Genomic DNA, 22,896 nt, shown 5'->3' on the forward strand with positions numbered 1-22,896 from the left:
TCCAGGCAAGAGTACTGGAGTGGGGTGCCATTGCCTTCTCCGGTTATGTTGTACTATAGTTTTGCAAAACGTTACCTTTGGTACATAGGAACGAAAGCTAACATAATTTACATAGCAAATTGTCTAAAAGTAAAATTTAATTACAAAATTTTAAAATGGTGTTTTATTAAATGTATTACTCATGTTATAAGAAAGATTAAGAAAAACAAAGCATTTATGCAGATTTGCCTTCAGTTTTCTAGAAATGTTGCTTTTATTTTGCATTTGGTTTTGGGTGGTTCTTTGTTTTGTATTTGTGAAGTTGGCTGTCTAGAAATGACAAGCTTTGTCACAAGAGCCAAGAGTAATGGTTGAGCTGAAATTTCTATCTAGAGTAGTGCCATTTGACTGTTATAATTCTGAGACTAATAGATATGTTTTTAAATTAACAAATGAACTAAATATTGGCATTCCTGTTTTTGAGAGGGGCTTCCCTGTTAGCTCAGTTGGTTAAGAATCCTCCTGCAATGCAGGAGACCTGGGTTTGATCCCTGGTTTTGGAAGATCCCCTGGAGAATGAAAAGGCTACCCACTCCAGTATTCTGGCCTGGATAATTCCATGGACTATACAATTGGACAGAGTCACAGAGTTGGACACGGCTGAGCAACTTTGACTTCAAACTTTTACTTTTTTGAGAAGACTTGGTGTCTTGCATGACCGAACTTAGCTAATGCTTGCTCTAGTCATGAAATATATGTAATTAACTGCCAGTGAGACTATAAAAAGTACCTGACTTACAAGCTGTCATTTTTGCACCCCAGTATGTGAGACAAATCTACAACCTCAATCCTCGCAACAGAGAAAACTAAAAATGCAGAGCTCCCCTCATTTATAACCAGGACTGTTGCTCAGAACTCACAAACAGGGACTATGAGGATGCAATACAGTCTGTTCTGTATGAGTGACTCTTTTAGTAGTATGATAACTTTGCCCTACTGTGTTTAGTTTTAGGGATTTATAATATCATTCAAGAGAGAGAGGAAAAGTATTAGGGTTTGGGTCAGCTAAATTTGGAAACATTTTAGCCTCAGAAGCACCTTTTCCACCCTTATAGGTCTCCTACTTAATGCCTTAGAATTTAACTGTCTATCCTGGATAACTATTACACTTGCTTCTACCTTTGAGCAAACTTCCCAAAGGTCCCCAGGTGGCTCAGTGGTAAAGAATGCACCTGCCAGCGCAGGAGGCACAGGTTCAGTCCCTGGCTCAGGAGGATCCCCTGGAGAAGGAAATGACAGCCCACTCCAGTGTTCTTGCCCAGACTAAATGCACACACACACTCTCTGTGTCAAGGAAAAAGGACTGCTGAAAGAATGATGATAACCTTTTTTCTCAAGTGCTTTTCTCACTAACTTCTTTAAAATGTCTTTCTAGAGGCATCTTGGGGCTGACTGTAACTAGGTTAGCTGTGTGCACCCGTATGGGCCGGTTGTGGCGATAGCATAGAGCAGTCATAGCAAGAACCGGGGCAGCCTGCCTCCTCGTGCGGCAGCTGCGGCGCTCTCACGGCTGGCTCTGCAGTCTGGGTTGCCAGCTGTGGTGAACAGAGCATCCCATAATTCCTCTGGTGTGAAAAGGAATTGGGTTATTTATGTAAGCTTTTGTAAAAGTAAATACGATTTTCAACCCATAAGCAACTATTAAACAGGAAAAAAGGATAAAAGAATGGATACTTTTGACCGACAGAGAAGGCTTGAGAGAAAAGGAGATGTCTGACTATGCAAAACACCATCTCCAGGCTCTCAAACATATCAATAACAGGAGACTAATAGTTGAAGAGCTAGAAGTTTTAAACGGAAGCAAACCCTTCCTCAGAGCAATTGTACACGTATGGCACATCCATGTGAAGACTGTATGACATAGTTTGGTTAATAAATGAAAATTGTAATTTCATTTAGTTATGTGTTTTTAGTTGTTTATTTTTAAAAGGCAGTGGAAGGAAGGAAGGAAAATCTTGGGGAAGGTATAAAGAAAATGTGTATTTATCCCATGTAAAGATAATGCTAATTTTTTTTCCTGCTGTATCAATAGCAGAATTCGTTCACAATTAATCTCACCTGGTCAAATGGCTGGTTAGAAATAGTAGAGATCATTTTAGAGTTGTGTAATGCAAAATGATTGAACTTCATCACATGGTTTATTTTTAACCATTATCATATGCTTCCTGACAAAATGCTTTGGTGAAACTTGTTTTGACCCCACATAATGTAAGTTTGATGATCAGGCTTGAGCAACTCTTGACTTGTTCAAAAAGTGATTCATTTCCAAATGATAATTATATCCAGGTATTGTATTAATAAGGTAGTGGTAATCTAAGAAATTTTATTCCAGATATAACCAGAAATTAGTACTGCTTCTCCACTTGTACCTGAAATTTCTACCTCTGTAGCCATACCATTATTTCAACGTACACGTGGAACTCTGCTCAATGTTATATGACAGCCTGAATGGGAGGGAATTTTGGGGAGAATGGATACATGTATGTGTATGGCTGACTCCCTTTGCTGTTTACCTGAAACTCTCACAACATTGTTAAAACTGGGCATACCCCAATACAAAATAAAAAAGTTTTTAAAAATTAAATATAAAAAGCCCACAGAATGAGGTATCTATGCAACTATGTCATATAAGAAAATCAGTGAGTTATCACCCATGGTGTGGCTTTCCTTACTGTGCTGAATGACTATGAGCAGAAGACTCATCATTGAGCTGAACTTTTGATTTTCTTTGGCAGAATAAATTTAAGCAAAGGTAGCAGGAAAATTAAAAACAGATGCCTGAGATGTAAGCACACAGCAGTCTTCATCTTTGTCACTCCGAATTTATGGATGCAGCTTGTAATCTCTGATATTGCCAAATTGAAGGATACTTGTCACACAATTAAAGTTACAAGAGAAATGCACATTACTCATTTTGTTTCAGACATATATAGGTATACTGAGCTTTGATGATTTTGTTTTAGATATTTATATGTATACTGAGCTTTGATGAAAATGTTTATCCAAAAAGAGGGAAGAATGCCTAACATGTGACATAGTAAATGCTCAAAACCGATTTAATGAAAGACCATCTACTATTTGCCAAGTCTGTGTGGGATGCAAAGACTTCTAAAATATGGTTCCTGTTTGGTGGTGTTGATGAGAAGGAAATTCTGCGTACTAAAGAAAGGACAGATATTCGAGTTTGTTAATAAAAATAAAATAGGCTGCATCCTTAAATTCGAAGGTGACACTATGAGAAACAAGGTAAGAGGGACGCTTCAGCATGTTTACATTCCGTGTGCTCAAGAGACAAGCAGGGGAGCTGAGCTGAGCTGAAGTGGCCACACGCCCAGGTGCCTGTCATATGGGCCCCCTTCTCACGTTCGTGATAATAGAAAATCCACGTTTTACAAATGATAACCCACAATTATGGGGGAATAAATGCCTCTCTTTCTCTACTTTGGAGAAGTTTCTGGAGAGGAATTCAGAATAGACTTTAATAGTGGGCCAAGGATGATATCTTAAGGGGATGAAATTGGATTATAAAGAATGGACATTCTACTAAGCCTGTGGGCTTGGGAGTTTCATGAGTACTACAGACTCCCTTTGTGGATTACTGTAGCTTGTGTGACAGTGTGTGTCCTAGTGAAACCACATTTTCCATATGGTGGTCATCACTGCACCAGGATCATACTAAGGACAAGTCACAATATTAATCGACGTCATGATCCTTTTGTGGTGACCTTTGAAAAGCATTGTGTCCTATGAGTTGGTTGCTTTTCCTGGCCTCTGTTGCTCCCAGTGAAAGCCAAGCTACCCTAAGTGATTATATAAATAGGAAGAATTTACCATCTATGGGGGTGAGTTGGGGGAGTCAGGGGGCTTATTTGAAATAAATAGAAAGAAGAACAGTACGAGAGTTTTACATGTGTGGTTATTTTGCAGTAAACAATGAGCACATTTAAATTCAAAAGAGAGAAACTTTGGTTTCTCTCTGTTTCTCTCTGTTTAGCTCTCTGAAAAAATTTAAAGTATTAATTTGAGGAACTAGTAGATTATCTTATTAAAAGTTCTAGCTGTACATTTTTAAAACTTTAAACTTTTCCTTTCGTATTAGAGTCTAGGCGGTTACCAACGTTGTGGCAGTTTCAGGTGAACAGCAAAGGGACTCGGCCATACATGTACATGCATCCATTCTCCCCCATCTAGCTTTACATTTTTGACTGATGACTTGTTAAATGGATTTTGGTGACTTGACTTTAGAAGTAGCGTAATAAAAAAAAACTGTTTTGACAGGTTAGCTGGGGAGTGCTATATAGAAATTCCCCAGAAAAAAAGGGTGAGCAGAGGCAAGGAGACCACTCGCTAGTCTCCTGAAGACCCGAACTAGGATCTGGCAAAGGGAATGGCAAGGGAGAGGCTCTCAGAGGTCGAATGGCCCAAAGCCTGTTAACTTTGAACATACAGAGATATAGCAATTATTAATGTTTAATTTTCACATGGCAGTATGCAAATTATTTTACCTTTATTTAATATTCTCAACCTTTCTGTAAAGTGTAGGTATTGTTATCTTTGCAAGTTAATTAATTTGCCTAAGATCACACAGTTAATAATTATCAGAATCAGAACTTAAACCTAGGATCTGTGTGAACCCAAGCCCTGCTAATAAAGGATTCTGACTCATCAGAGGCTAAAATAGTGTTGCTCACATTTTAATGTAGGAGACAGATGCCTATTCAATGCCTGGCTTAAAGTTGATTGTTGGCATACATATAACACAAACTGTCTTCTCTTTTTCCTTTTTTCTTCCGTTTTAGTGCGACTTCATGACAGCATATCAGAAGAGGGCTTCCATTACTTGGTGTTTGATTTGTAAGTACAGCATACTTTGTGTTTGGTGTGTTTTTTGCTATTTATTTGAAGATTTTGAGTTAAAGATCATTTTTTCTCCAAGTAGGAGTCCAAATTAATGACCTGATAATATTTTCAAATGTAATTCTTTTGAAAAAAGGTGAATACTCAGCATCGTTTATTTAAAATTTAAGTTAATCTTCCTAAGGGAAATAGTTAAGAGGGTTTCCTTTGGGATTGTTCATTGTGATCTCATAAGTAGTTCTCAGTTTACAATGTACAATGTAAACTGAGTGAACAATGATGCACCTCAGTGTACATAAGTATAATTTTCCATTGAATTTGTAAAAGTATTTGTAACTATCTTACATAAAAAGAAGACTCAAGAACCCTTGAGGTGTGTTATTTCAGGGGTTCTACAACATCCAAACTCCCATCTTTTACCCCAGCTCACTGTCTTTGTTCTCAGACTGGCATGGTTCAACTTACTACATGCAGACATGGTAACCTAAACTGGAAGATATTGTACCTATTTTTTTTTAAGAATGAACAATTCATCTAGTAAACCTTCCATTTTTCACCTCATGGGCCAGGACTAGGTCACATGCCTGCCCCTCACCAGTCACTGGCAAGAAGAATGGAAACACCAAAATTTACTTACACTAAGAATTAGAGACCAAGGTTCTATTAATAAGAATAAAGGGAAAACCATGCTCTTGGGGAGCACTCCATAGCATCCCACCTGGCTGAATGGGATATAGTGAGACAGGCCACACACAATACTTCTTGGGGTTAAATAAGAATATACTTTCTGAAAATCAAATTGATACTCCAAATCAAAAATGTCTGTATTGTATAACTTAGTAATTTTGGTTCTTGGAACAATGTCCATGGAAACTTGTTACTCTAAATTCAGATAAAGCTTGAAAGATGTTTATTGCATTGTTCTTTATAGGAGGCTGGGAAGAGGGGGAAGAAAACCAACTTAAGGATCCAATAATGGAGAATCAGTTTTCTTAATTATAGTGCATTCATATGATGAACTACTCTTGAGCATTTATTGGGATATTTGGGGAATAGATAAGAAAAAAATATCATTTCATCTAAAATGTGTCTAATGACAGGTTAATACTAGGTTTGGTTAGTTCAGTCCTCCAATGATGTCTTTAAGAAACCAAGATCATTCCATCTTTCAGTCTGTTCCTTGTAGTTTGTGGGTTTATCCTCACTCTCAGATACCTCTTACGTTCTCACATTTGGTGCCTCATTTCAGCTACCATGGTGACTTGCGAAGGCAGGGGAAAAAAGGGAATATTAATCCCATTCATATATTTTTATTTATAGGGAAAACCTTTCCCAGCAGTCCCTCAGAAGATATCTGATAGTGCATTATTGTTTAGAATTGCTTCTGATGCACATATCTGAACCAAGTAGTATTAAAGGGGATAGAATAATAGCAATTGGCATTGACCAACCATAAGTTCAGTCCATAGCAGGAAGGGAAGTCTTGCTTATTGGGGATAGGAACCCAGACATGTCTGCTGTTACTATGAAATGTGTTGCAATTATTCTTCAATGTTTAAAGTTTAAGAGGAGAGTTATCAACAATTCTCATCAAAATCCTTTTCCAGTAAGTGAGATTAATAAACTAGTTAAACACAGTCCAATAAGTTAGCATCAAGCTTTAGAGACAATTGGAAAACAATAGTTAAAAGTATAGATGTTCAGTGAGTAAAAAGAGATTATAACAGATATAAATAATCCTCTATTTGTGGTGGTATTCTAGGGAGAAGAAAAGTAGCTTTAGAAAAATGCACATTTAAAACATAGTTAAGAAAAGTATAATCTTAAAGATATCGATGAAATACTTATGGAAAAAACTGGAAGTTACTTTGCCAATCAGTTCCAAGATAAAATAACTACTTAAATTCCTAAAGATGGAATGTTCTCTGTGTTTGTCCTTTTGATGATGGTTTTGGCAGTGTGGTACTTGTGCATACTTCCTGTGGAATGTCAGCTATTCAGAATCTAATGGGAAGTTCTATTTTTATAGGTGTGTTGAGGCTTCTTCTAGTGGAATACTTCTCCTTTTCTAAAAAGCAGAACAGAAAGGGCCATGAGTTCTTAGTTTCTTTTTGCTATTATTTACATTTTTTATTCAAGTATCTGTCCTTAGTTTCCAACTACAAAGTATTAATAGTCAGTTTTGCAAATAGACTCAGGAATCAGTGCGAAAGGCCTTCATGAAAGTGAAGATATCTTCACAGCAAATACTGAACTGCTTTATTTTTTTAGAATCATATTCCTCAAGGTCTGTCCCTAGCTGGTTTTTAGGCACACCTCAGCAACTCCGGGTGGCAAGAGATGTGGGTTTATCTGAAATCTAAGGGAAGGTAAGACAGTGAAGTAATGGAGCTAGAATTCTAGTCCTCAGGGAGGGGCCTAAAGGCAGAGCCATCGGCCTTAGGAAATAGAGCAGATCCAGTCCATTTCTAGGACTGATGGCTAATAAGGCTTTGACAAGGGCAGTCATTTGAATATGACTTACATATTTCAGGAACTGCATGTCAGAAGAGATCTGTATTGTGTGTTTGGTGGGTGAATATACACAATGAAGTATAGAAACATCACACTCTTAGGTAAATATTTTAAGAGAATAATTAAGGCTTACTGGAAAGCCTGCTGACCCAGAATGGAAAGATTTAAGTTTCAGGCTCAGAGCTACCTGGGGCTAAACATTTTACATTCTTTTCTCTAAGCTTCATTTTTCTCAAATAGAATGAGGCCATGGGACCAGATGAAAAACTTGTTAGACGTTTAAGTTCTTTTCTGTTCTATGAAGCCAGAATGCTTTTTGCATCCATTTGAGATTTCTGGTAGAATTAATGGAACTCCTGATGCCATTTTTAAATATTAGGAAATTTCTTACGAGTCCTAACTATTGGAGAAAAATGATATCATTGTGTCTTTGAAAAGAACAATTTTTTCCCCTAGCGAACACACATCTTCGTACGTGAAGTACTTTTTTCCCTCTGTTTTAAAGCATTTGTGTTTTTGTCCCCAGATAAGAAATTCTATTTATTAAATATGTGATAGATGCCTGCTAAGAGCAAGATACTTTGTCTAATGCTTTAGAGAGGAAGAAAGCAGTGTTTTTGAGCATTTTAAAATAAATGCCCCATTTAGATAAATTCAAAAAGAAATACTCTGAGAGATGCTGTGCCTTGTCCTCCTGCCCTATTTTATCATATATGTACTCGTCCGAAGTCCTGGTCAAATTGCATGTTTTGTGGTTGTTAGGAAAACATGTATATTTTTAATTTTTACAAATTTCAAATTACAGTGCTAAAAATTTTCAAAATACACCCCGTATAGTGGGGAGCTGAAGGAACACTCGGTATGTAGTCACTCTGCACGAGGCTCTGCAGATGAGCTGGTTGGAGGGAAGGCAGATGACCACTTTTTGCCTTCGAGAAAACATAACTAAATATTCTTGCATTTTATCACATACTAGAATATTTTGGTTATATAACCAACAGGTCAGCAGAATTTACAACACACACACAAATATAACAAGTTTCATAGTGTCTTAAAACATCTGGTATATACTCCTAGTCACTTGGTCATTTTTATGGTAATGTGGTAAAATTCTATTATGCTGATAATACTCTCCAGTATTTCACAAGGCATATGTTTTCCAATGAGTATTAATTCTTTTGGAAGGTGAAGGGCTAGTTTTAATTTTTTTTCTGAATACCTTTTGTTTTTATTCACAGAAAATTTTATCTGCCTTAAAACCTACTAAGCATAATATTTCCTTTAATTTACATCTCTAGAACACTGTAGATAACAAACAATAGTAGCAAAATAATTTCACACTCAGACCAAAATGTGAAAGCAAACTGTGGAAGACTATTTTCTGTTGTAAAACAGTACTTGAGAACAAGTCTCTAGGTTAAAGTCCTGTCAAGAGAAAGAAAATAAATCAATAATTATAGCATAGGCTGCCTTGTGCCATGATATTGTGCCACGTACACATATTGAAGAAAAGAGTGAACGTGATGAACCCTGGTCTACTAACATCCAGGTGGATGATAGTAAGTCCCTGAAATGTATAAGGTGTTGGTAGGAATAAAGTAAAAAGGTACTGTGGACCTTCCATATCCTCAGGTTCGACATCCCAAAATTCAACCAATCTTAGGTCAAAAAAGCAAAACTTGAATTTATTGCAGCTGGCAACTATAAGTATTTGCATTTTATTAGGTATTATAAGTAATCAAGAGATGGTTTAAAGTATAATGGAGAATATATGTATAGTATGGCACTTCCCAGGTGGCGCTCTTGGTACAGAATCCGCCTGCCAATGCAGGAGACATAAGAGACATGGGTACACAAGAGACACAGGTTTGCTGTCTGGGTCGGGAAGATCCCCTGGAGTAGGAAACGGCACCCTACTCCAGTGCTCTTGCCTGGAAAATTCCATGGATAGAGGAGCCTGGCAGGCTACAGTCCATGTGGTTGCAGAGTTGGACATGACTGAGCAACTAGCACAAAGCAAAGTAGGATACCATTTTATGTAAGAGACTTGAGCATGCTCAGATTTTAGTATCTGCTGGGAATTCCCACAGATCTTGAGGGATGACTGTAAAATCTGTCTGAAAATATTTTTTAGAACAAAGTTGAGTCTGTGGAATTTTGCTTTTAGTTGGGAGTTTATATGTAAGAAACAGTCAGTTGACTTAAAATGGAGGGTATTTTAATGTCAAAGAAACTCTGGATGCTGTAAGTTATTGTATTTTTTTATCTGTTTTCAAAAACAGAATTGTGTTTAAATCAAAACATATTGGCTATTATTAAAATGAAATTTAATGTCCATTCCAGCAGAAAGCTATAATTCTAGAACTGTAGAAGTTCAGTGATGGGAAAATACAGGTTTCACAAGGTTATACTAAATAATTTCAGTGTTCTATTTCTTGGAGAATTAATAAAATGGTAATGATTGTGTTCCAAGCATACCCTGCTTTATTACTTTGCTTTATTGTGCTTCAAAGAAAATGCATTTTTTACAAGTTGAAGATTTATGTAGCCCTGCATCCAGCAAGTTTATCAGTCTCATTTTTTTCGAACAACATTTGTTTACTTTATATATCTGTGCCACATTTTGATAATTCTCACAGTGTTTCAAAACCCTCCACCAGCAAAAGAATTATGTCTTGATGAAGGCTCAGGTTAGCATTTTTAAGCAATAAAGTATTTTTTAATTAAGGTGTGTTCTTTCTTTTAGGACATAATGCTATTGGACACCTAAAAGACTACAGAATAATACAAACATAACTTTTACATGCACTAGGAAACCAAAAAACTCATGTGACTTGCTTTACTGTGATATTCGCATTATTGTGGTGGTCTGAAACAGAGCCTGCAGTATTTCAGGGGGTATGCCTGTGCATTTTTTAGGAAAAAACAAAAAACATTTTAAATGACTGACATCCTGTACTTTGAATAGAAAGGGGTAGAGACACTCATATGCTTTTGATTCCTTTCTGAGTAAAAGGCTAAAAACTAACACTCAACTTTTCTCATGTATTATGGTGCTGCTCCAAGGTGGCAAACTCAACCCTTTCACCACACATCATAATTCTTTAATGTTAACAGACACCGAGTTTGTGTGGGATAAGATGCAACCTCGTTTCATGAGTACTTTTTAGTTGACAACGTACAGGAGGAAGGAGGCTCTTCAAATGAATATCATCTGATGCTTCTTTAGAATTATTGTCAGGGATAATTGTGTTAAATGCCAAAGGACTAATCGCTGTTTCATTTGTTCACTTTAATTAATTTTCATTCTTTAATGTAAATCTGGATTTTCTTGAGACTATATCAATTCCCATATTTGTCTTTATAAAGTAGGGAAAACATTATGCAATTTGGGACTTTTGGAAACTTTTAACTATTATACTTTTAATAAGATATCTTTTTAGAGGAGTTTTGGGTTCAAAGCAAAGATGAGCAGAAGTTTCTGAAAATTCCCAGAAAATAGCCCTATCTCCAAACATGCATAACACTGTTGACTTCCCACACACAGTGGTGTATTTGTTGCAGTTGAGGGCTCTACAGTGACCCATCATTATTGCCCGAAGTCCATAGTTTTCATTGGGGTTTACTTGTGGTATTGTACACTGACTGGGTTTTTTTGGTAGTTTAATCCAGAATAATTTCATTGTCTTAAAAATCCTCTGTGCTCCAACTATTCATGTCACCCTTCTCTCTGACTAGAAACAACTAATTGTTACATTGTCTCCATAGTTTTGCCTTATCTAGAAAGTCATGGTTGGAATCATATAGCATGTAACCTTTTCAGATAGGCTTCTTCCACTTAGCTATATATATTTATGTTTCCTCCATGTTTTTTCATGTCTTGATAGTTCGTATCTTTTTAGCACTGAATAATAATTCCGGCGATGAGCTGCAGTTTGTTCATCCAACTTCCTGCTGAAGGACATCTTGGTTGTTTCTGAGTTTTGGCAGTTATGAATAAAGTTGCTGTAAACATCCATGTGCAGGTTTTTGTGTGGACTTAAGTTTTCAGCTCCTTTGGGTAAATACCAAGGAAAACAATTACTGGATTTTATGGTAAGAGTATGTTTCAGTTCAGTTCAGTTGCTCAGTCGTGTCCGACTCTTTGTGACCCCATGAATCGCAGCACGCCAGGCCTCCCTGTCCATCACCAACTCCCAGAGTTCACCCAGACTCACGTCCATCGAGTCAGTGATGCCATCCAGCCATCTCATCCTCTGTCGTCCCCTTCTCCTCCTGCCCCCAATCCCTCCCAGCATCAGAGTCTTTTCCAGTGAGTCAACTCTTCACATGAAGTGGCCAAAGTACTGGAGTTTCAGCTTTAGCATCATTCCTTCCAAAGAAATCCCAGGGCTGATCTCCTTTAGGATGGACTGGTTGGATCTCCTTGCAGTCCAAGGGACTCTCAAGAGTCTTCTCCAACACCACAGTTCAAAAGCATCAATTCTTCAGCACTTAGCCTTCTTCACAGTCCAACTCTCACATCCATACATGACCACAGGAAAAACCATAGCCTTGACTAGACGAACCTTTGTTGGCAAAGTAATGTCTCTGCTTTTGAATATGCTATCTAGGTTGGTCATAACTTTCCTTCCAAGGAGTAAGCGTCTTTTAATTTCATGGCTGCAGTCACCATCTGCAGTGATTTTGGAGCCCAGAAAAATAAAGTCTGACACTGTTTCCACTGTTTCCCCATCTATTTGCCATGAAGTGAAGGGACCAGATGCCATGATCTTCGTTTTCTGAATATTGAGCTTTAAGCCAACTTTTTCACTTTCCACTTTCACTTTCATCTAGAGGCTTTTTAGTTCCTCTTCACTTTCTGCCATAAGGGTGGTGTCATCTGCATATCTGAGGTTATTGATATTTCTCCCGGCAACCTTGATTCCAGCTTTGTTTCTTCCAGTCCAGCATTTCTCATGATGTGCTGTGCATATAAGTTAAATAAGCAGGGTGACAATATACAGCCTTGACGTACTCCTTTTCCTATTTGGAACCAGTCTGTTGTTCCATGTCCAGTTCTAACTGTTGCTTCCTGACCTGCATACAGATTTCTCAAGAGGCAGGTCAGGTGGTCTGGTATTCCCATCTCTTTCAGAATTTTCCACAGTTTATTGTGATCCACACAGTCTGCCAAACTGTCTTTTAAAGTGGATGTATCATTTTGATTGGAGAAGGAAATGGCAACCCACTCCAATATTCTTGCCTAGAGAATCCTGTGGACAGAGGAGCCTGGTGGGCTGCCGTCTATGGGGTCACGCAGAGTCGGACACGACTGAAGCGACTTAGCACTCATGCATGCATTGGAGGAGGAAATGGCAACCCACTTTAGTATTCTTGTCTGGAGAATCCCAGGGACAGAGGAGCCTGGTGGGCTGCCGTCTATGGGGTCGCACAGAGTCGGACACGACTGAAGCAACTTAGCAGCAGCAGCATTACTTTGCATTCCCATCAGCAGTGAATGCAGAGTTCCTGTTGCTCCATATCCTGCTAGAACTTAAGGTTGTCAGTGTTTTGGACTTTGACCACACTGATGGATGTGTAGGGGTTATCTTGTTTTAATTTGCAAATGCCTAGTGACATGTGGTGTGGAGCATCTTTTCATATGCTTATTTTCCATCTGCTTATCTTCTTTGGTGAGGTATCCTTCAGATCTTTTGCCAATTTTTAAGTCAGATTGTTCATTTTCTTATTGTTCAGTTTTAAGAATTCTTGGTATAGTTGGATAACAGTCCTTCATCAGATGTTTTTGTAAATATTTTTCCCAGTCTATAACTTGTCTTCTCATTTCTTGACAGTGTCTTCTGCAGAGCAGAATTTTAAAATTTTTAATCAAGTTAACCTTATCAATTGTTTCTCTAATGGATCATGCCTTTGATGTTGTATCTAAAAGCCATCCCCATGTCTAAGGTCAGCCAGATAGTCTATGTTATCTTCCAGGATTTTTATAGTTCTATTTATATAGTTAGTTTTACATTTAGGTCTGTGACTCATTTTGAGTTAATTTTTGTGAAGGATGTAAGGTCTAGATTTAGGTTTTTCTTTCTTCTTTTTTTTTTAATATGTGTCTGTTCCAGCATCATTTGTTCAGGAGTCTCTTTTCTCTAATGTATTGCCTTTGCTCTTTTGTCAAAGATGAGAGACTACATTTATATTTGTTCATTTCTGGGCTTTATTTTCTTGTAATCTGTGCTTATTCTTTCATTAATACCACACTTTCTTTATTCGGATATAGCTTTATTGTAAGTCTTCAAGTCGGTGGTGTGAGTGTGTCATTGTTCTCTTTAAATATTACATTGATTATGCTTGGTCTTTTGGCTCTCCACATAAACTTTAAAATCGTGTTTTTGATATCCACAAAAGGACTTGATGGATTTTGATTGGGATTATGTTGATTAAGTTGGGAAAAACTGTCATCTTGACCTCCTACTCATCTACAAGGAATATCTCTTCATTTATTTAGTTATTTTTGTCTTTATCAGAGTTTTGTAGTTTCCTTATAAAAATCTTTTACATATTTTATTAGACTTGTATCTAAGTATTTCACTTTTAGGGAATAAAATGTAAATGGTAAAGTGTTTTTAATATAAATTTCACTTGGTCATTTCTGGCATGTAGGAAAGCTATAGATTTTTGCATGTTAACCTTTTATCCTGCTTATATTAGTTCAGGAATTTTGTTGTCAATTCTTTAGGGTTTTTCTCCATAGACAATCATGTCATCTGTGAATAAAGACCATTTTATTTCTTCCTTCCCAGTTTGTATACCATTTGTTTCCTTTTCTTATCTGATTACATTAGCGAGGACTTCTACTCTGTCAGAAAGGGATGATGAAAGAGGACATCTTTGCCTTGTTCCTGATTTCAGTGGGAAAATTTCATGTTTCTCACGGTTAAATATGATGTTAGCTTGTGGTATTATTAAAATGTTTTTTATGAAGTTGGGGAACTGTTGCTAGTTTACTAATAATTGCTGTTATGGATGGGTGCTGAATTTTGTTGGATGCTTTTTCTGCATCAACTGATACGATTATGTGATTTTACTGTTCTTGCCTGTCGATGTAATTGATGGATAACCTTGATTTTTGAATGTTAAACCAGCCTTGCATATTTGAAATAAATTTCTTTTGCTTGTGGTGAATAATTCTTTTTATTCATTGTTGTATTCAGTTTGTTAATATTTTGTTGAGGATCTTTTTATCTGTGTTCATGAGGGATATCAGCCTAAATTTTCCCTCCTTGTAGAAGTTTTATCTGATTTTGATATTTAGAGTAATGGTGGCCTAATAGAATGTGTTGCGGTGTGTTCACTCTGCTTCTGTTTTCTGGAACAAATTGTAAAGAAGTGGTTTCATTTCTTCCTTTAAGTGTTTGGTATAACTTACCAGTGAATCCATCTGCTTTCTGTTTTGGAAGGTTATTAATTATTGATTCAGTTTCCTTATTAGATAGGACTATTCAGATTGTCTGTTGTCTATTTCTTCTTGTGCACGTTTGGCCGATTGTGTCTTTCAAAGAATTGATCCATTTCATCTGAGTTATTGAATATGTGAGCATAGAGTTACTCATAATATTCCTTTATTATTCTTTTAATATCTGTGATATCTGTAATAATGTCTGCTCCTTCATTTCTCATATTAATAATTTATGTCTTCTCTCTTTTTATCATAGTAAATTTATCTGTTGAATTGATCTTTTCAAAGAACTAACTTTTTTGCTATTGTTGATTTCTTCTGTTGAATTCTTACTTTGAATTCTATTGATTTCTGCTCCAATTTTTATTATTACTTCATCTTACTTTGCATTTAATTTGCTCTTCTTTGTCTTATTTCCTAGTGGAAGCTTAGAGTATTAATTTTATGTCTTCCTTTCTGAAGTTGCATTCAGTGTTATAAATTTCCCTATATATAGTTAATCCCACAAATTTTGATAAGTTCTATATTTCATTTGCATTTAATTCAAAATATTTTAAATCCTCTCTTGTGATTTCTTCTTTGACTTAGGTCTTTTTTAATCTCCTAGTATTTGGATCTTTCAGTTTTCTTTCTGTTACTGTTTTCTAGTTTAATTCACTGTACTCTGAGAACAGACCTTGTGTGATTACTAACCTTCTAAACTTGTTAAGGCGTGTTTTATGACCCAGGATGTCATCTGTCTTGGTGAATGTTCCATATGGGCTGGAAAAGATGTGTATTATACTGTTGTTAGATGAAGTAGTCTATACATCTCAGTTATATCCAGTTGATTTATGGTGCTCTTGAGTTCAGCTATGTTCTTAATGATTTTCTGTCTGATGGGTCAGTCCATTTCTGATAGACAGGTGTTAAACTCTCCAACTGCAGTAGTGGATTCACCAGTTTTTTCTTACAGTTCTATCAGTGTTTGTCAAAAGCTAAGAGAATTCAGCACCACCAAACCAGCCTTACAACAAAAGCTAAAAGAACTTCTCTAGCAGGAAAAAATAAGAGAAGAAAAGACCCACAAAAACAAATCCTAAATGATTAAGAAAATGGCAGTAGAAACGTATATATCAATAACTACCTTAAATGTAAATGGATTAAAAGCCCCAACCAAAAGACACAGACTGGCTAAGTGGATATAGAGACGAGACCTGTGTATATGCTGCCTACAAGTGATGCACTTCAAACCTAAGGACACATACATGCTGAAAGTTCAACTCAGTCAGTTCAGTCTCTCAGTTGTGTCCGACTCTTTGCTATCCCATGAACTGCAGCACGCCAGGCCTCCCTGTCCATTGCCAACTCCTGGAGTCTACTCAAACTCATGTCCATTGAGTCGGTGATGCCATCCAACCATCTCATCCTCTGTTGTCCCCTTCTCCTGCCCTCAATCTTTCCCAGCATCAGGGTCTTTTCAAATGAGTCAGCTCTTTGCATCAGGTGGCCGAAGTATTGGAGTTTCAGCTTCCACATCAGTCCTTCCTGTGAATATTTCTGATTTCCTTTAGGATTGACTGGTTGGATTGCCTTGCAAAGTTAGGGGATGGAAAAAGATATTCCATGCAAATGGAAAGCAAAAGAAACAGGAGTAGTAATACTCACGTAAGTGTTTGTCATATATTTTGGTGTTGTATTGTTAGGCATATGCACATTAAGAATTGTTACATATTCTTGGAATGTTGACCCCTTTGTCATTAAGTGATGCCCCTCTTTTTCTCTGATAATTTTCCTTGCCTGGAAGTCTACTCTGATATTGATATAAATATTCTCACTTTCTTTTGCGTAGTGTTAGTAGGACATATAATTCTCCATTGTTTTAGTCTTAATCTGTATGTGTCTTTATAATCATAGTGAATTGCTTACTGACTGTGGTTATTTGTGCCTTTTTTTGATCCACTCTGACAGTCTCTTTTCATGTATCTGGAAAGTGATTATTGATATATTTGAATTAATATGTACCATATTGGTTACTGTTCCTTCCCATATTCTTACTGTTATCCTCCACATTTTTTTCTTCTTTTGGAAGTTTCTATTGTCATTTCCCCAAACAGAGATTCTGTCCTCAACTGGGTCCAGTTTACTAATGAGTTCATCAGTGGTATTCTTCATTATTGTTACAATGTTTTCTTTTTTATCCTGGTGTTTCTTTTTTGTTCTCAGAATTTTCATCTCTCTGCTTACATTACCTATACATTCTTGCATGTTGTCTACTTTTTTCCATTAATGTCTTTAACCTATGAATAATAGTTTTTAAAATTTCTGGTCTTTTAATTCTAACATTCCTGCCACATCTGATTTTGGGTCTGCTTCTTGTTAAGTTTCTTGCATGTGTGCATGTTTAGTTGCTCAGTCATGTCCAACTCTTAATTAGCAACCCATGGATTGTAGCCTACCAGTTTCCTCATCCATGGGATTCTCCAGGCAAGAATACTGGGGTGGGTAGCCATTCCCTCCTCCAGCAGATCTTCCTGACCCAGGGATTGCACCTGGGTCTCCTGCATTGCAAGCCGATTCTTTTTTTTTGTTTTTTTAATTAATTAATTAATTAATTTTACTTTACAATATTGTATTGGTTTTGCCATACATTGACATGAATCCGCCACGGGTTTATACGTGTTCCCCATCCTGAACCTGCTTCCCACCTCCCTCCCCTTCCCATCCCTCTGGGTCGTCCAGTGCACGAGCCCTGAGCACCCTGTATCATGCATCAAACCTGGACTGGTGATTCGTTTCACATATGATATTTTATATGTTTCAATGCCATTCTCCCATATCATCCCACCTTCGCCCTCTCCCAAAGAGTCCAAAAGACTGTTCAGTACATCTGTGTCTCTTTTGTTGTCTCCCATACAGGGTTATAGTTACCTTCTTTTTAAATTCCATATATATGCGTTAGTATACTGTATTGGTGTTTTTCTTTCTGACTTACTTCACTCTGTGTAATAGGCTCCAGTTTCATCCACCTCATTTCAACTGATTCAAATGTATTCTTTTTAATGGCGTAGTAATACTCCATTGTATATATGTACCACAGCTTTCCTATCCATTCATCTGCTGATGGACATCTAGGTTGCTTCCATGTCCTGGCTATTATAAACAGTACTGCGATGAACATTGGGGTACACGTGTCTCTTTCCCTTCTGGTTTCCTTGGTGTGTATGCCCAGCAGTGGGATTGCTGGGTCATAAGGCAGTTCTATTTCCAGTTTTTTAAGGAATCTCCAGACTGTTCTCCATAGTGGTTATACTAGTTTGCATTCCCACCAACAGTGTAAGAGGGTTCCATTTTCTCCGCACCCTCTTCAACATTTATTGCTTGTAGACTTTTGGATCACAGCCATTCTGACTGGTGTGAAATGGTACCTCATTGTGGTTTTGATTTGCATTTCTCTGATAATGAGTGATGTTGAGCATCTTTTCATGTGTTTGTTAGCCATCTGTATGTCGTCTTTGGAGAAATGTCTGCTTAGTTCTTTGGCCCACTTTTTGATTGGGTCTTTTATTTTTCATAATTGAGCTGCAGGAATTGCTGCAAGCTGATTCTTTACCATCTGAGCTACTGGGGAAGTTTCTTAAAATGGGCTTTTTGCCTTTTGGTACGTCTTATATTTTTTTGTTGGAAGATGGATGTGATGTACTAAGTAAAAGGAATTGTGGTTAGTGGACCTTTAGTAATGTATTGGTAAGGTGTTGGGGGAGGGGAAGTGTTCTATAGTCCTGTGATTAGGTCTTAGTCTTTGGTGAGCCTTATCTCTTAGACTGCTAACTTCACCAGTGCTTCTCGGTTTTATTTATTCCCCCCTACCCTTTCAGGTGAACAAAATGGCTAGAGAATGCTGGAGTTCAATGTTTCCCTTTTTCCATTTGCATTGCTCCCTGAGTCAGTCAGACTCTGGTAAGACTTCCTCGTTCAGTTTAGTCAGTTCAGTGTCGCTCAGTCATGTCCAACTTTTTGTGACCCCACGGACTGCAGCAGACCAGGCTTCCCTCACCAACTCCATCACTAACTCCCAGAGCTTGCTCAGACTCATGTCCATCAAGTCGGTGATGCCATCCTATCTTCTCATCTTCTTGTCCCCCTCTCCTCTGGCCTTCATCTTTCCCAGCATCAGGGTCTTTTCAAATGAGTCAGTTCTTCCCATCAGGTGGCCAAAGTATTGAAGCTTCAACTTCAGCATCAGTCCTTCCAATGAGTTTTAAGGACTGATTTCCTTTAGGATTAACTGGTTTGATCTCCTTGCAGTCCAAGGGATTCTTTTCCAACACCAGAGTTCAAAAGCATCAATTCTTCGGCACTCAGCCTTCATTAAGGGTCCAACTCTCACATCCATACATGACTACTGGACAAACAATAGCTTTGACTAGATGGATATTTGTCGGCAAAATAATGTCTCTGCTTTTTAATATGCTGTCTAAGTTGTCATAGCTTTTCTTCCAAGGGGCAAGCATCTTTTCATTTCATGGCTGCAGTCACCATCTGCAGTGATTTTGGAGTCCAAGAAAATTAAGGCAGCCCTCATTGAAAAGAACAGAATGCTCTGCCATATTTCGAAATGGCTCCTTTTTCCATCTCCCTGCTGGAAGCACAGGAAGATTTTTCCTCTAGTATTCACTGTGACGACCTGCTAGAACTCCTGGAAGTCCGCCTTTCAATAACCGGGGGCCTCCCATGACCAGATGCCCCTGGGGTTTTATCTTCCAGGCTCGTCCACCCTGAGCCGTCAGCATTTTGTCGATAATAGTTCAGATTTTCCTACTCTGACACTGGTTCCTACAGAGGTTCCTGTTTCAGTAAGTTGTGGTTTTCTGTATGTGCCTGTCAGTTTCTTCAGTTTTGGGGCTAGCAGTCTGCCTTGTGACCTTATTTGACAGGTCTATGAAGCATTGTTAATTTTTTTAGTTTTTGTAACTTTTTACTTGTTTTCAGAACAAAGTGACAACTTCTGAGTTCCTTACATGTCAGACCAAAAACCAGAAAACCCTACACTTAAAAAAAAAAACAAACTTGAATATTATAAAATTAATTAAAAACTCCTAAATTGTTTGGAATTGAAATGACAAGCAAGGCATAGTCATTTATCAGCTGGAGGTCAGAAATCAAGGCTAGAAATTAAATTTTTTAGACACGTTTTAAGATTTTTAGAGGTCTGAGCTATGTGTTTCTCATATGCTATAAGCCACCAAGATTTATTATTTATTGATAGAATAAACAGCTGAAAATTATTCTTAATCACACTTCATTGGAAATTGTTGCCCAAAGTCATTAAAGAGATTTACTGCCTTTTTTGTTCATCCAGATTTTGAAAGCACAGTTTTCTCAAAAAGTTTGTTAAACAAAAATCTTGGATGCTTATTAAAGTGTTGCCTTCTTAATAAATGCCCTTCAGCTCCTGAGTCAGATGCTTCTCCTTGGACAAAGCTGGAATTGCTATCTTGGGTATTAATTGTCATTTTAGAGACAGCATCTCTGGACTGTCGGTGACATTCTGCTACGTAAGAGAATCTGGAAAAGTTACAGTTTAAAAGATGTTGGACTAAGTTTAGCAGTCAGCTTCTTCAGGATGTGATGATATTTTCTGCCATGCTCTCATCCATTCCGTCTCCCAGCCTGGACTTTGTAGGCAGGAAGCCCAGGTCCCACTTGATCCCTGCTTGCTTTTCACTTCTGCTTGAGACACCCAGGCGTGGCAGGTGCTGCTGTTGGCTTGCTGTTAGTTTCCCCCCAAGCTTCGGCACATTAGACATTTTCTGTAAATAGATTTGCTATTATCATACATTCGTCCAATGACTAGAATACTGATTGGGTGCTAATTATATGCCAAGCACTTTGCTAAATACTAGAGTTAAAACCATGAATAAGACATAGTCCCTGCCCACCAGGAGCTTAGAGCCTAATGAGGAAGAGAGGCAATAAACTACCCTGAGCCCTGAGATGTGGTGAGCTCATAGGAAAGAGCGGTGCTGATGATCGCAGGGGTGAGGGGGGGGTGACTGTGCTGAGGCTTACAGGAGAAGGAGAATTTAGTCAGCCACAGACTCCATGTCCTTTCTGTAGTGTCAAGAGGAATGGCATGTGCAGTGCCCCAGAGGAAAGAGACTGTAGACAGTTGTAGATGTGTGCCTCAGTCTGGATGAGCCATTGATTTGAGGGGAGAAAGCACCATGAGGCTGTGAGACTCAAGAAACAGGCAGGGGCCAGTTCTCAAAACCCGTTCCTCGTTTTCATTCCTTGAACTAAAACCTGATTTCTAAAAGGGAGAATGAAGGGGAATGAGGTATAATGAGGTATTTTAGGAAAGTCATCCCAGATACAAGTTGGGAAACACTAGCATCCTAACATGAGATACTAGTTTCTGGAGCTAAGCAGTGCAGTGGGAATGCAGAACGTGGAAAGCTGCTTTGCATGCAATTTAAGAGATAGAAGTAATATATGGTGATTAATTGGACCTGAATCTCTTCTGTTGAAGCCTACTGTTGGTTTGAAAATTCCATTTCTAAAATAATTACAGTAATCTGATTAGAGAAAAGGATATTTTAATCTCTTTAATGCATTGACTGGCTAATTGATAGCTGTATAATTGAGAACAGTTAAAACAATGACCACCTGACCTGCCTCTTGAGAAACCTATATGCAGATCAGGAAGCAACAGTTAGAACTGGACATGGAACAACAGACTGGTTCCAAATAGGAAAAGGAGTACGTCAAGGCTGTATATTGTCACCCTGCTTATTTAACTTCTATGCAAAGTACATCATGAGAAATGCTGGGCTGGAAGAAGCACAAGCTGGAATCAAGATTGCCAGGAGAAATATCAATAACCTCAGATATGCAGATGACACCACCTTTATGGCAGAAAGTGAAGAGGAACTCAAAAGCCTCTTGATGAAAGTGAAAGAGGAGAGTGAAAAAGTTGGCTTAAAGCTCAACATTCAGAAAACGAAGATCATGGCATCTGGTCCCATCACTTCATGGGAAATAGATGGGGAAACAGTGGAAACAGTGTCAGACTTTACTTTTTTGGGCTCCAAAATCACTGCAGATGGTGATTGCAGCCATGAAATTAAAAGACGCTTACTCCTTGGAAGGAAAGTTATGACCAACCTAGACAGCATATTGAAAAGCAGAGACATTACTTTGCCAACAAAGGTCCATCTAGTCAAGGCTGTGGTTTTTCCAGTGGTCATGTATGAATGTGAGAGTTGGACTGTGAAGAAAGCTGAGTGCCGAAGAATTGATGCTTTTGAACTGTGGTGTTGGAGAAGACTCTTGAGAGTCCCTTGGACTGCAAGGAGATCCAACCAGTCCATTCTGAAGGAGATCAGCCCTGGCATTTCTTTGGAAGGAATGATGCTAAAGCTGAAACTCCAGTACTTTGGCCACCTCATGCGAAGAGTTGACTCATTGGAAAAGACTCTGATGCTGGGAGGGATTGGGGGCAGGAGGAGAAGGGGACGACAGAGGATGAGATGGCTGGATGGAATCACCGACTCGATGGAAATGAGTTTGAGTGAACTCCGGGAGTTGGTGATGGACCAGGAGGCCTGGCAGGCTGCAATTCATGGGGTCGCAAAGAGCTGGACACGACTGAGTGACTGAACTGAAAACAATGACGTTCTGTTAAAAGACACTTAGCAGACTCAGAAATAGTTACCAGATCAGTGTTTTGGAATTTTGACTATGAATAAAATAAGTAAAACATCTAAAAGTATGTAACTTTTGACAAACAAGCACATTGTGAAGGAAAAAATCCTGTCTTTACCAACCAAAGCAAGGATATAGACAGTACTGAAACATAGTAGGGACTCAGTAAATATTTATTGGATAAATGACTTGAATATTTGACATTTTAAGTAAGTAAAAAATATAGAAGCAATTATCAAATATGTTGGTTTCAGTTGCATATATTCATTCTTGATGTATACGTATATACTGGGTTGTACCAGTTCTGTGAGGGGATCAGGGCAGGTATCTACTTGAACAGAGTTACT

The 22,896-nt window shown here is 38.0% G+C and overlaps 1 protein-coding gene across 20 annotated transcripts in view; it reads left to right on the forward strand.

Annotated features, from left to right (window-relative positions):
• CAMK2D (calcium/calmodulin dependent protein kinase II delta) overlaps positions 1-22,896 on the forward strand; it is a 308,540-nt gene that overhangs the window by 151,690 nt on the left and 133,954 nt on the right. For all 20 annotated transcript variants that reach the window (XM_027543760.1, XM_027543762.1, XM_027543753.1 and 17 more), the window contains exon 4: positions 4,839-4,893. In XM_027543760.1, coding sequence (XP_027399561.1) covers positions 4,839-4,893 — 55 coding nt within the window. The remainder of the gene's footprint in view (positions 1-4,838; positions 4,894-22,896) is intronic.

Source organism: Bos indicus x Bos taurus, chromosome 6 (assembly GCF_003369695.1).
Source record: "Bos indicus x Bos taurus breed Angus x Brahman F1 hybrid chromosome 6, Bos_hybrid_MaternalHap_v2.0, whole genome shotgun sequence".
In the NCBI taxonomy this organism is placed as follows: domain Eukaryota; kingdom Metazoa; phylum Chordata; class Mammalia; order Artiodactyla; family Bovidae; genus Bos; species Bos indicus x Bos taurus.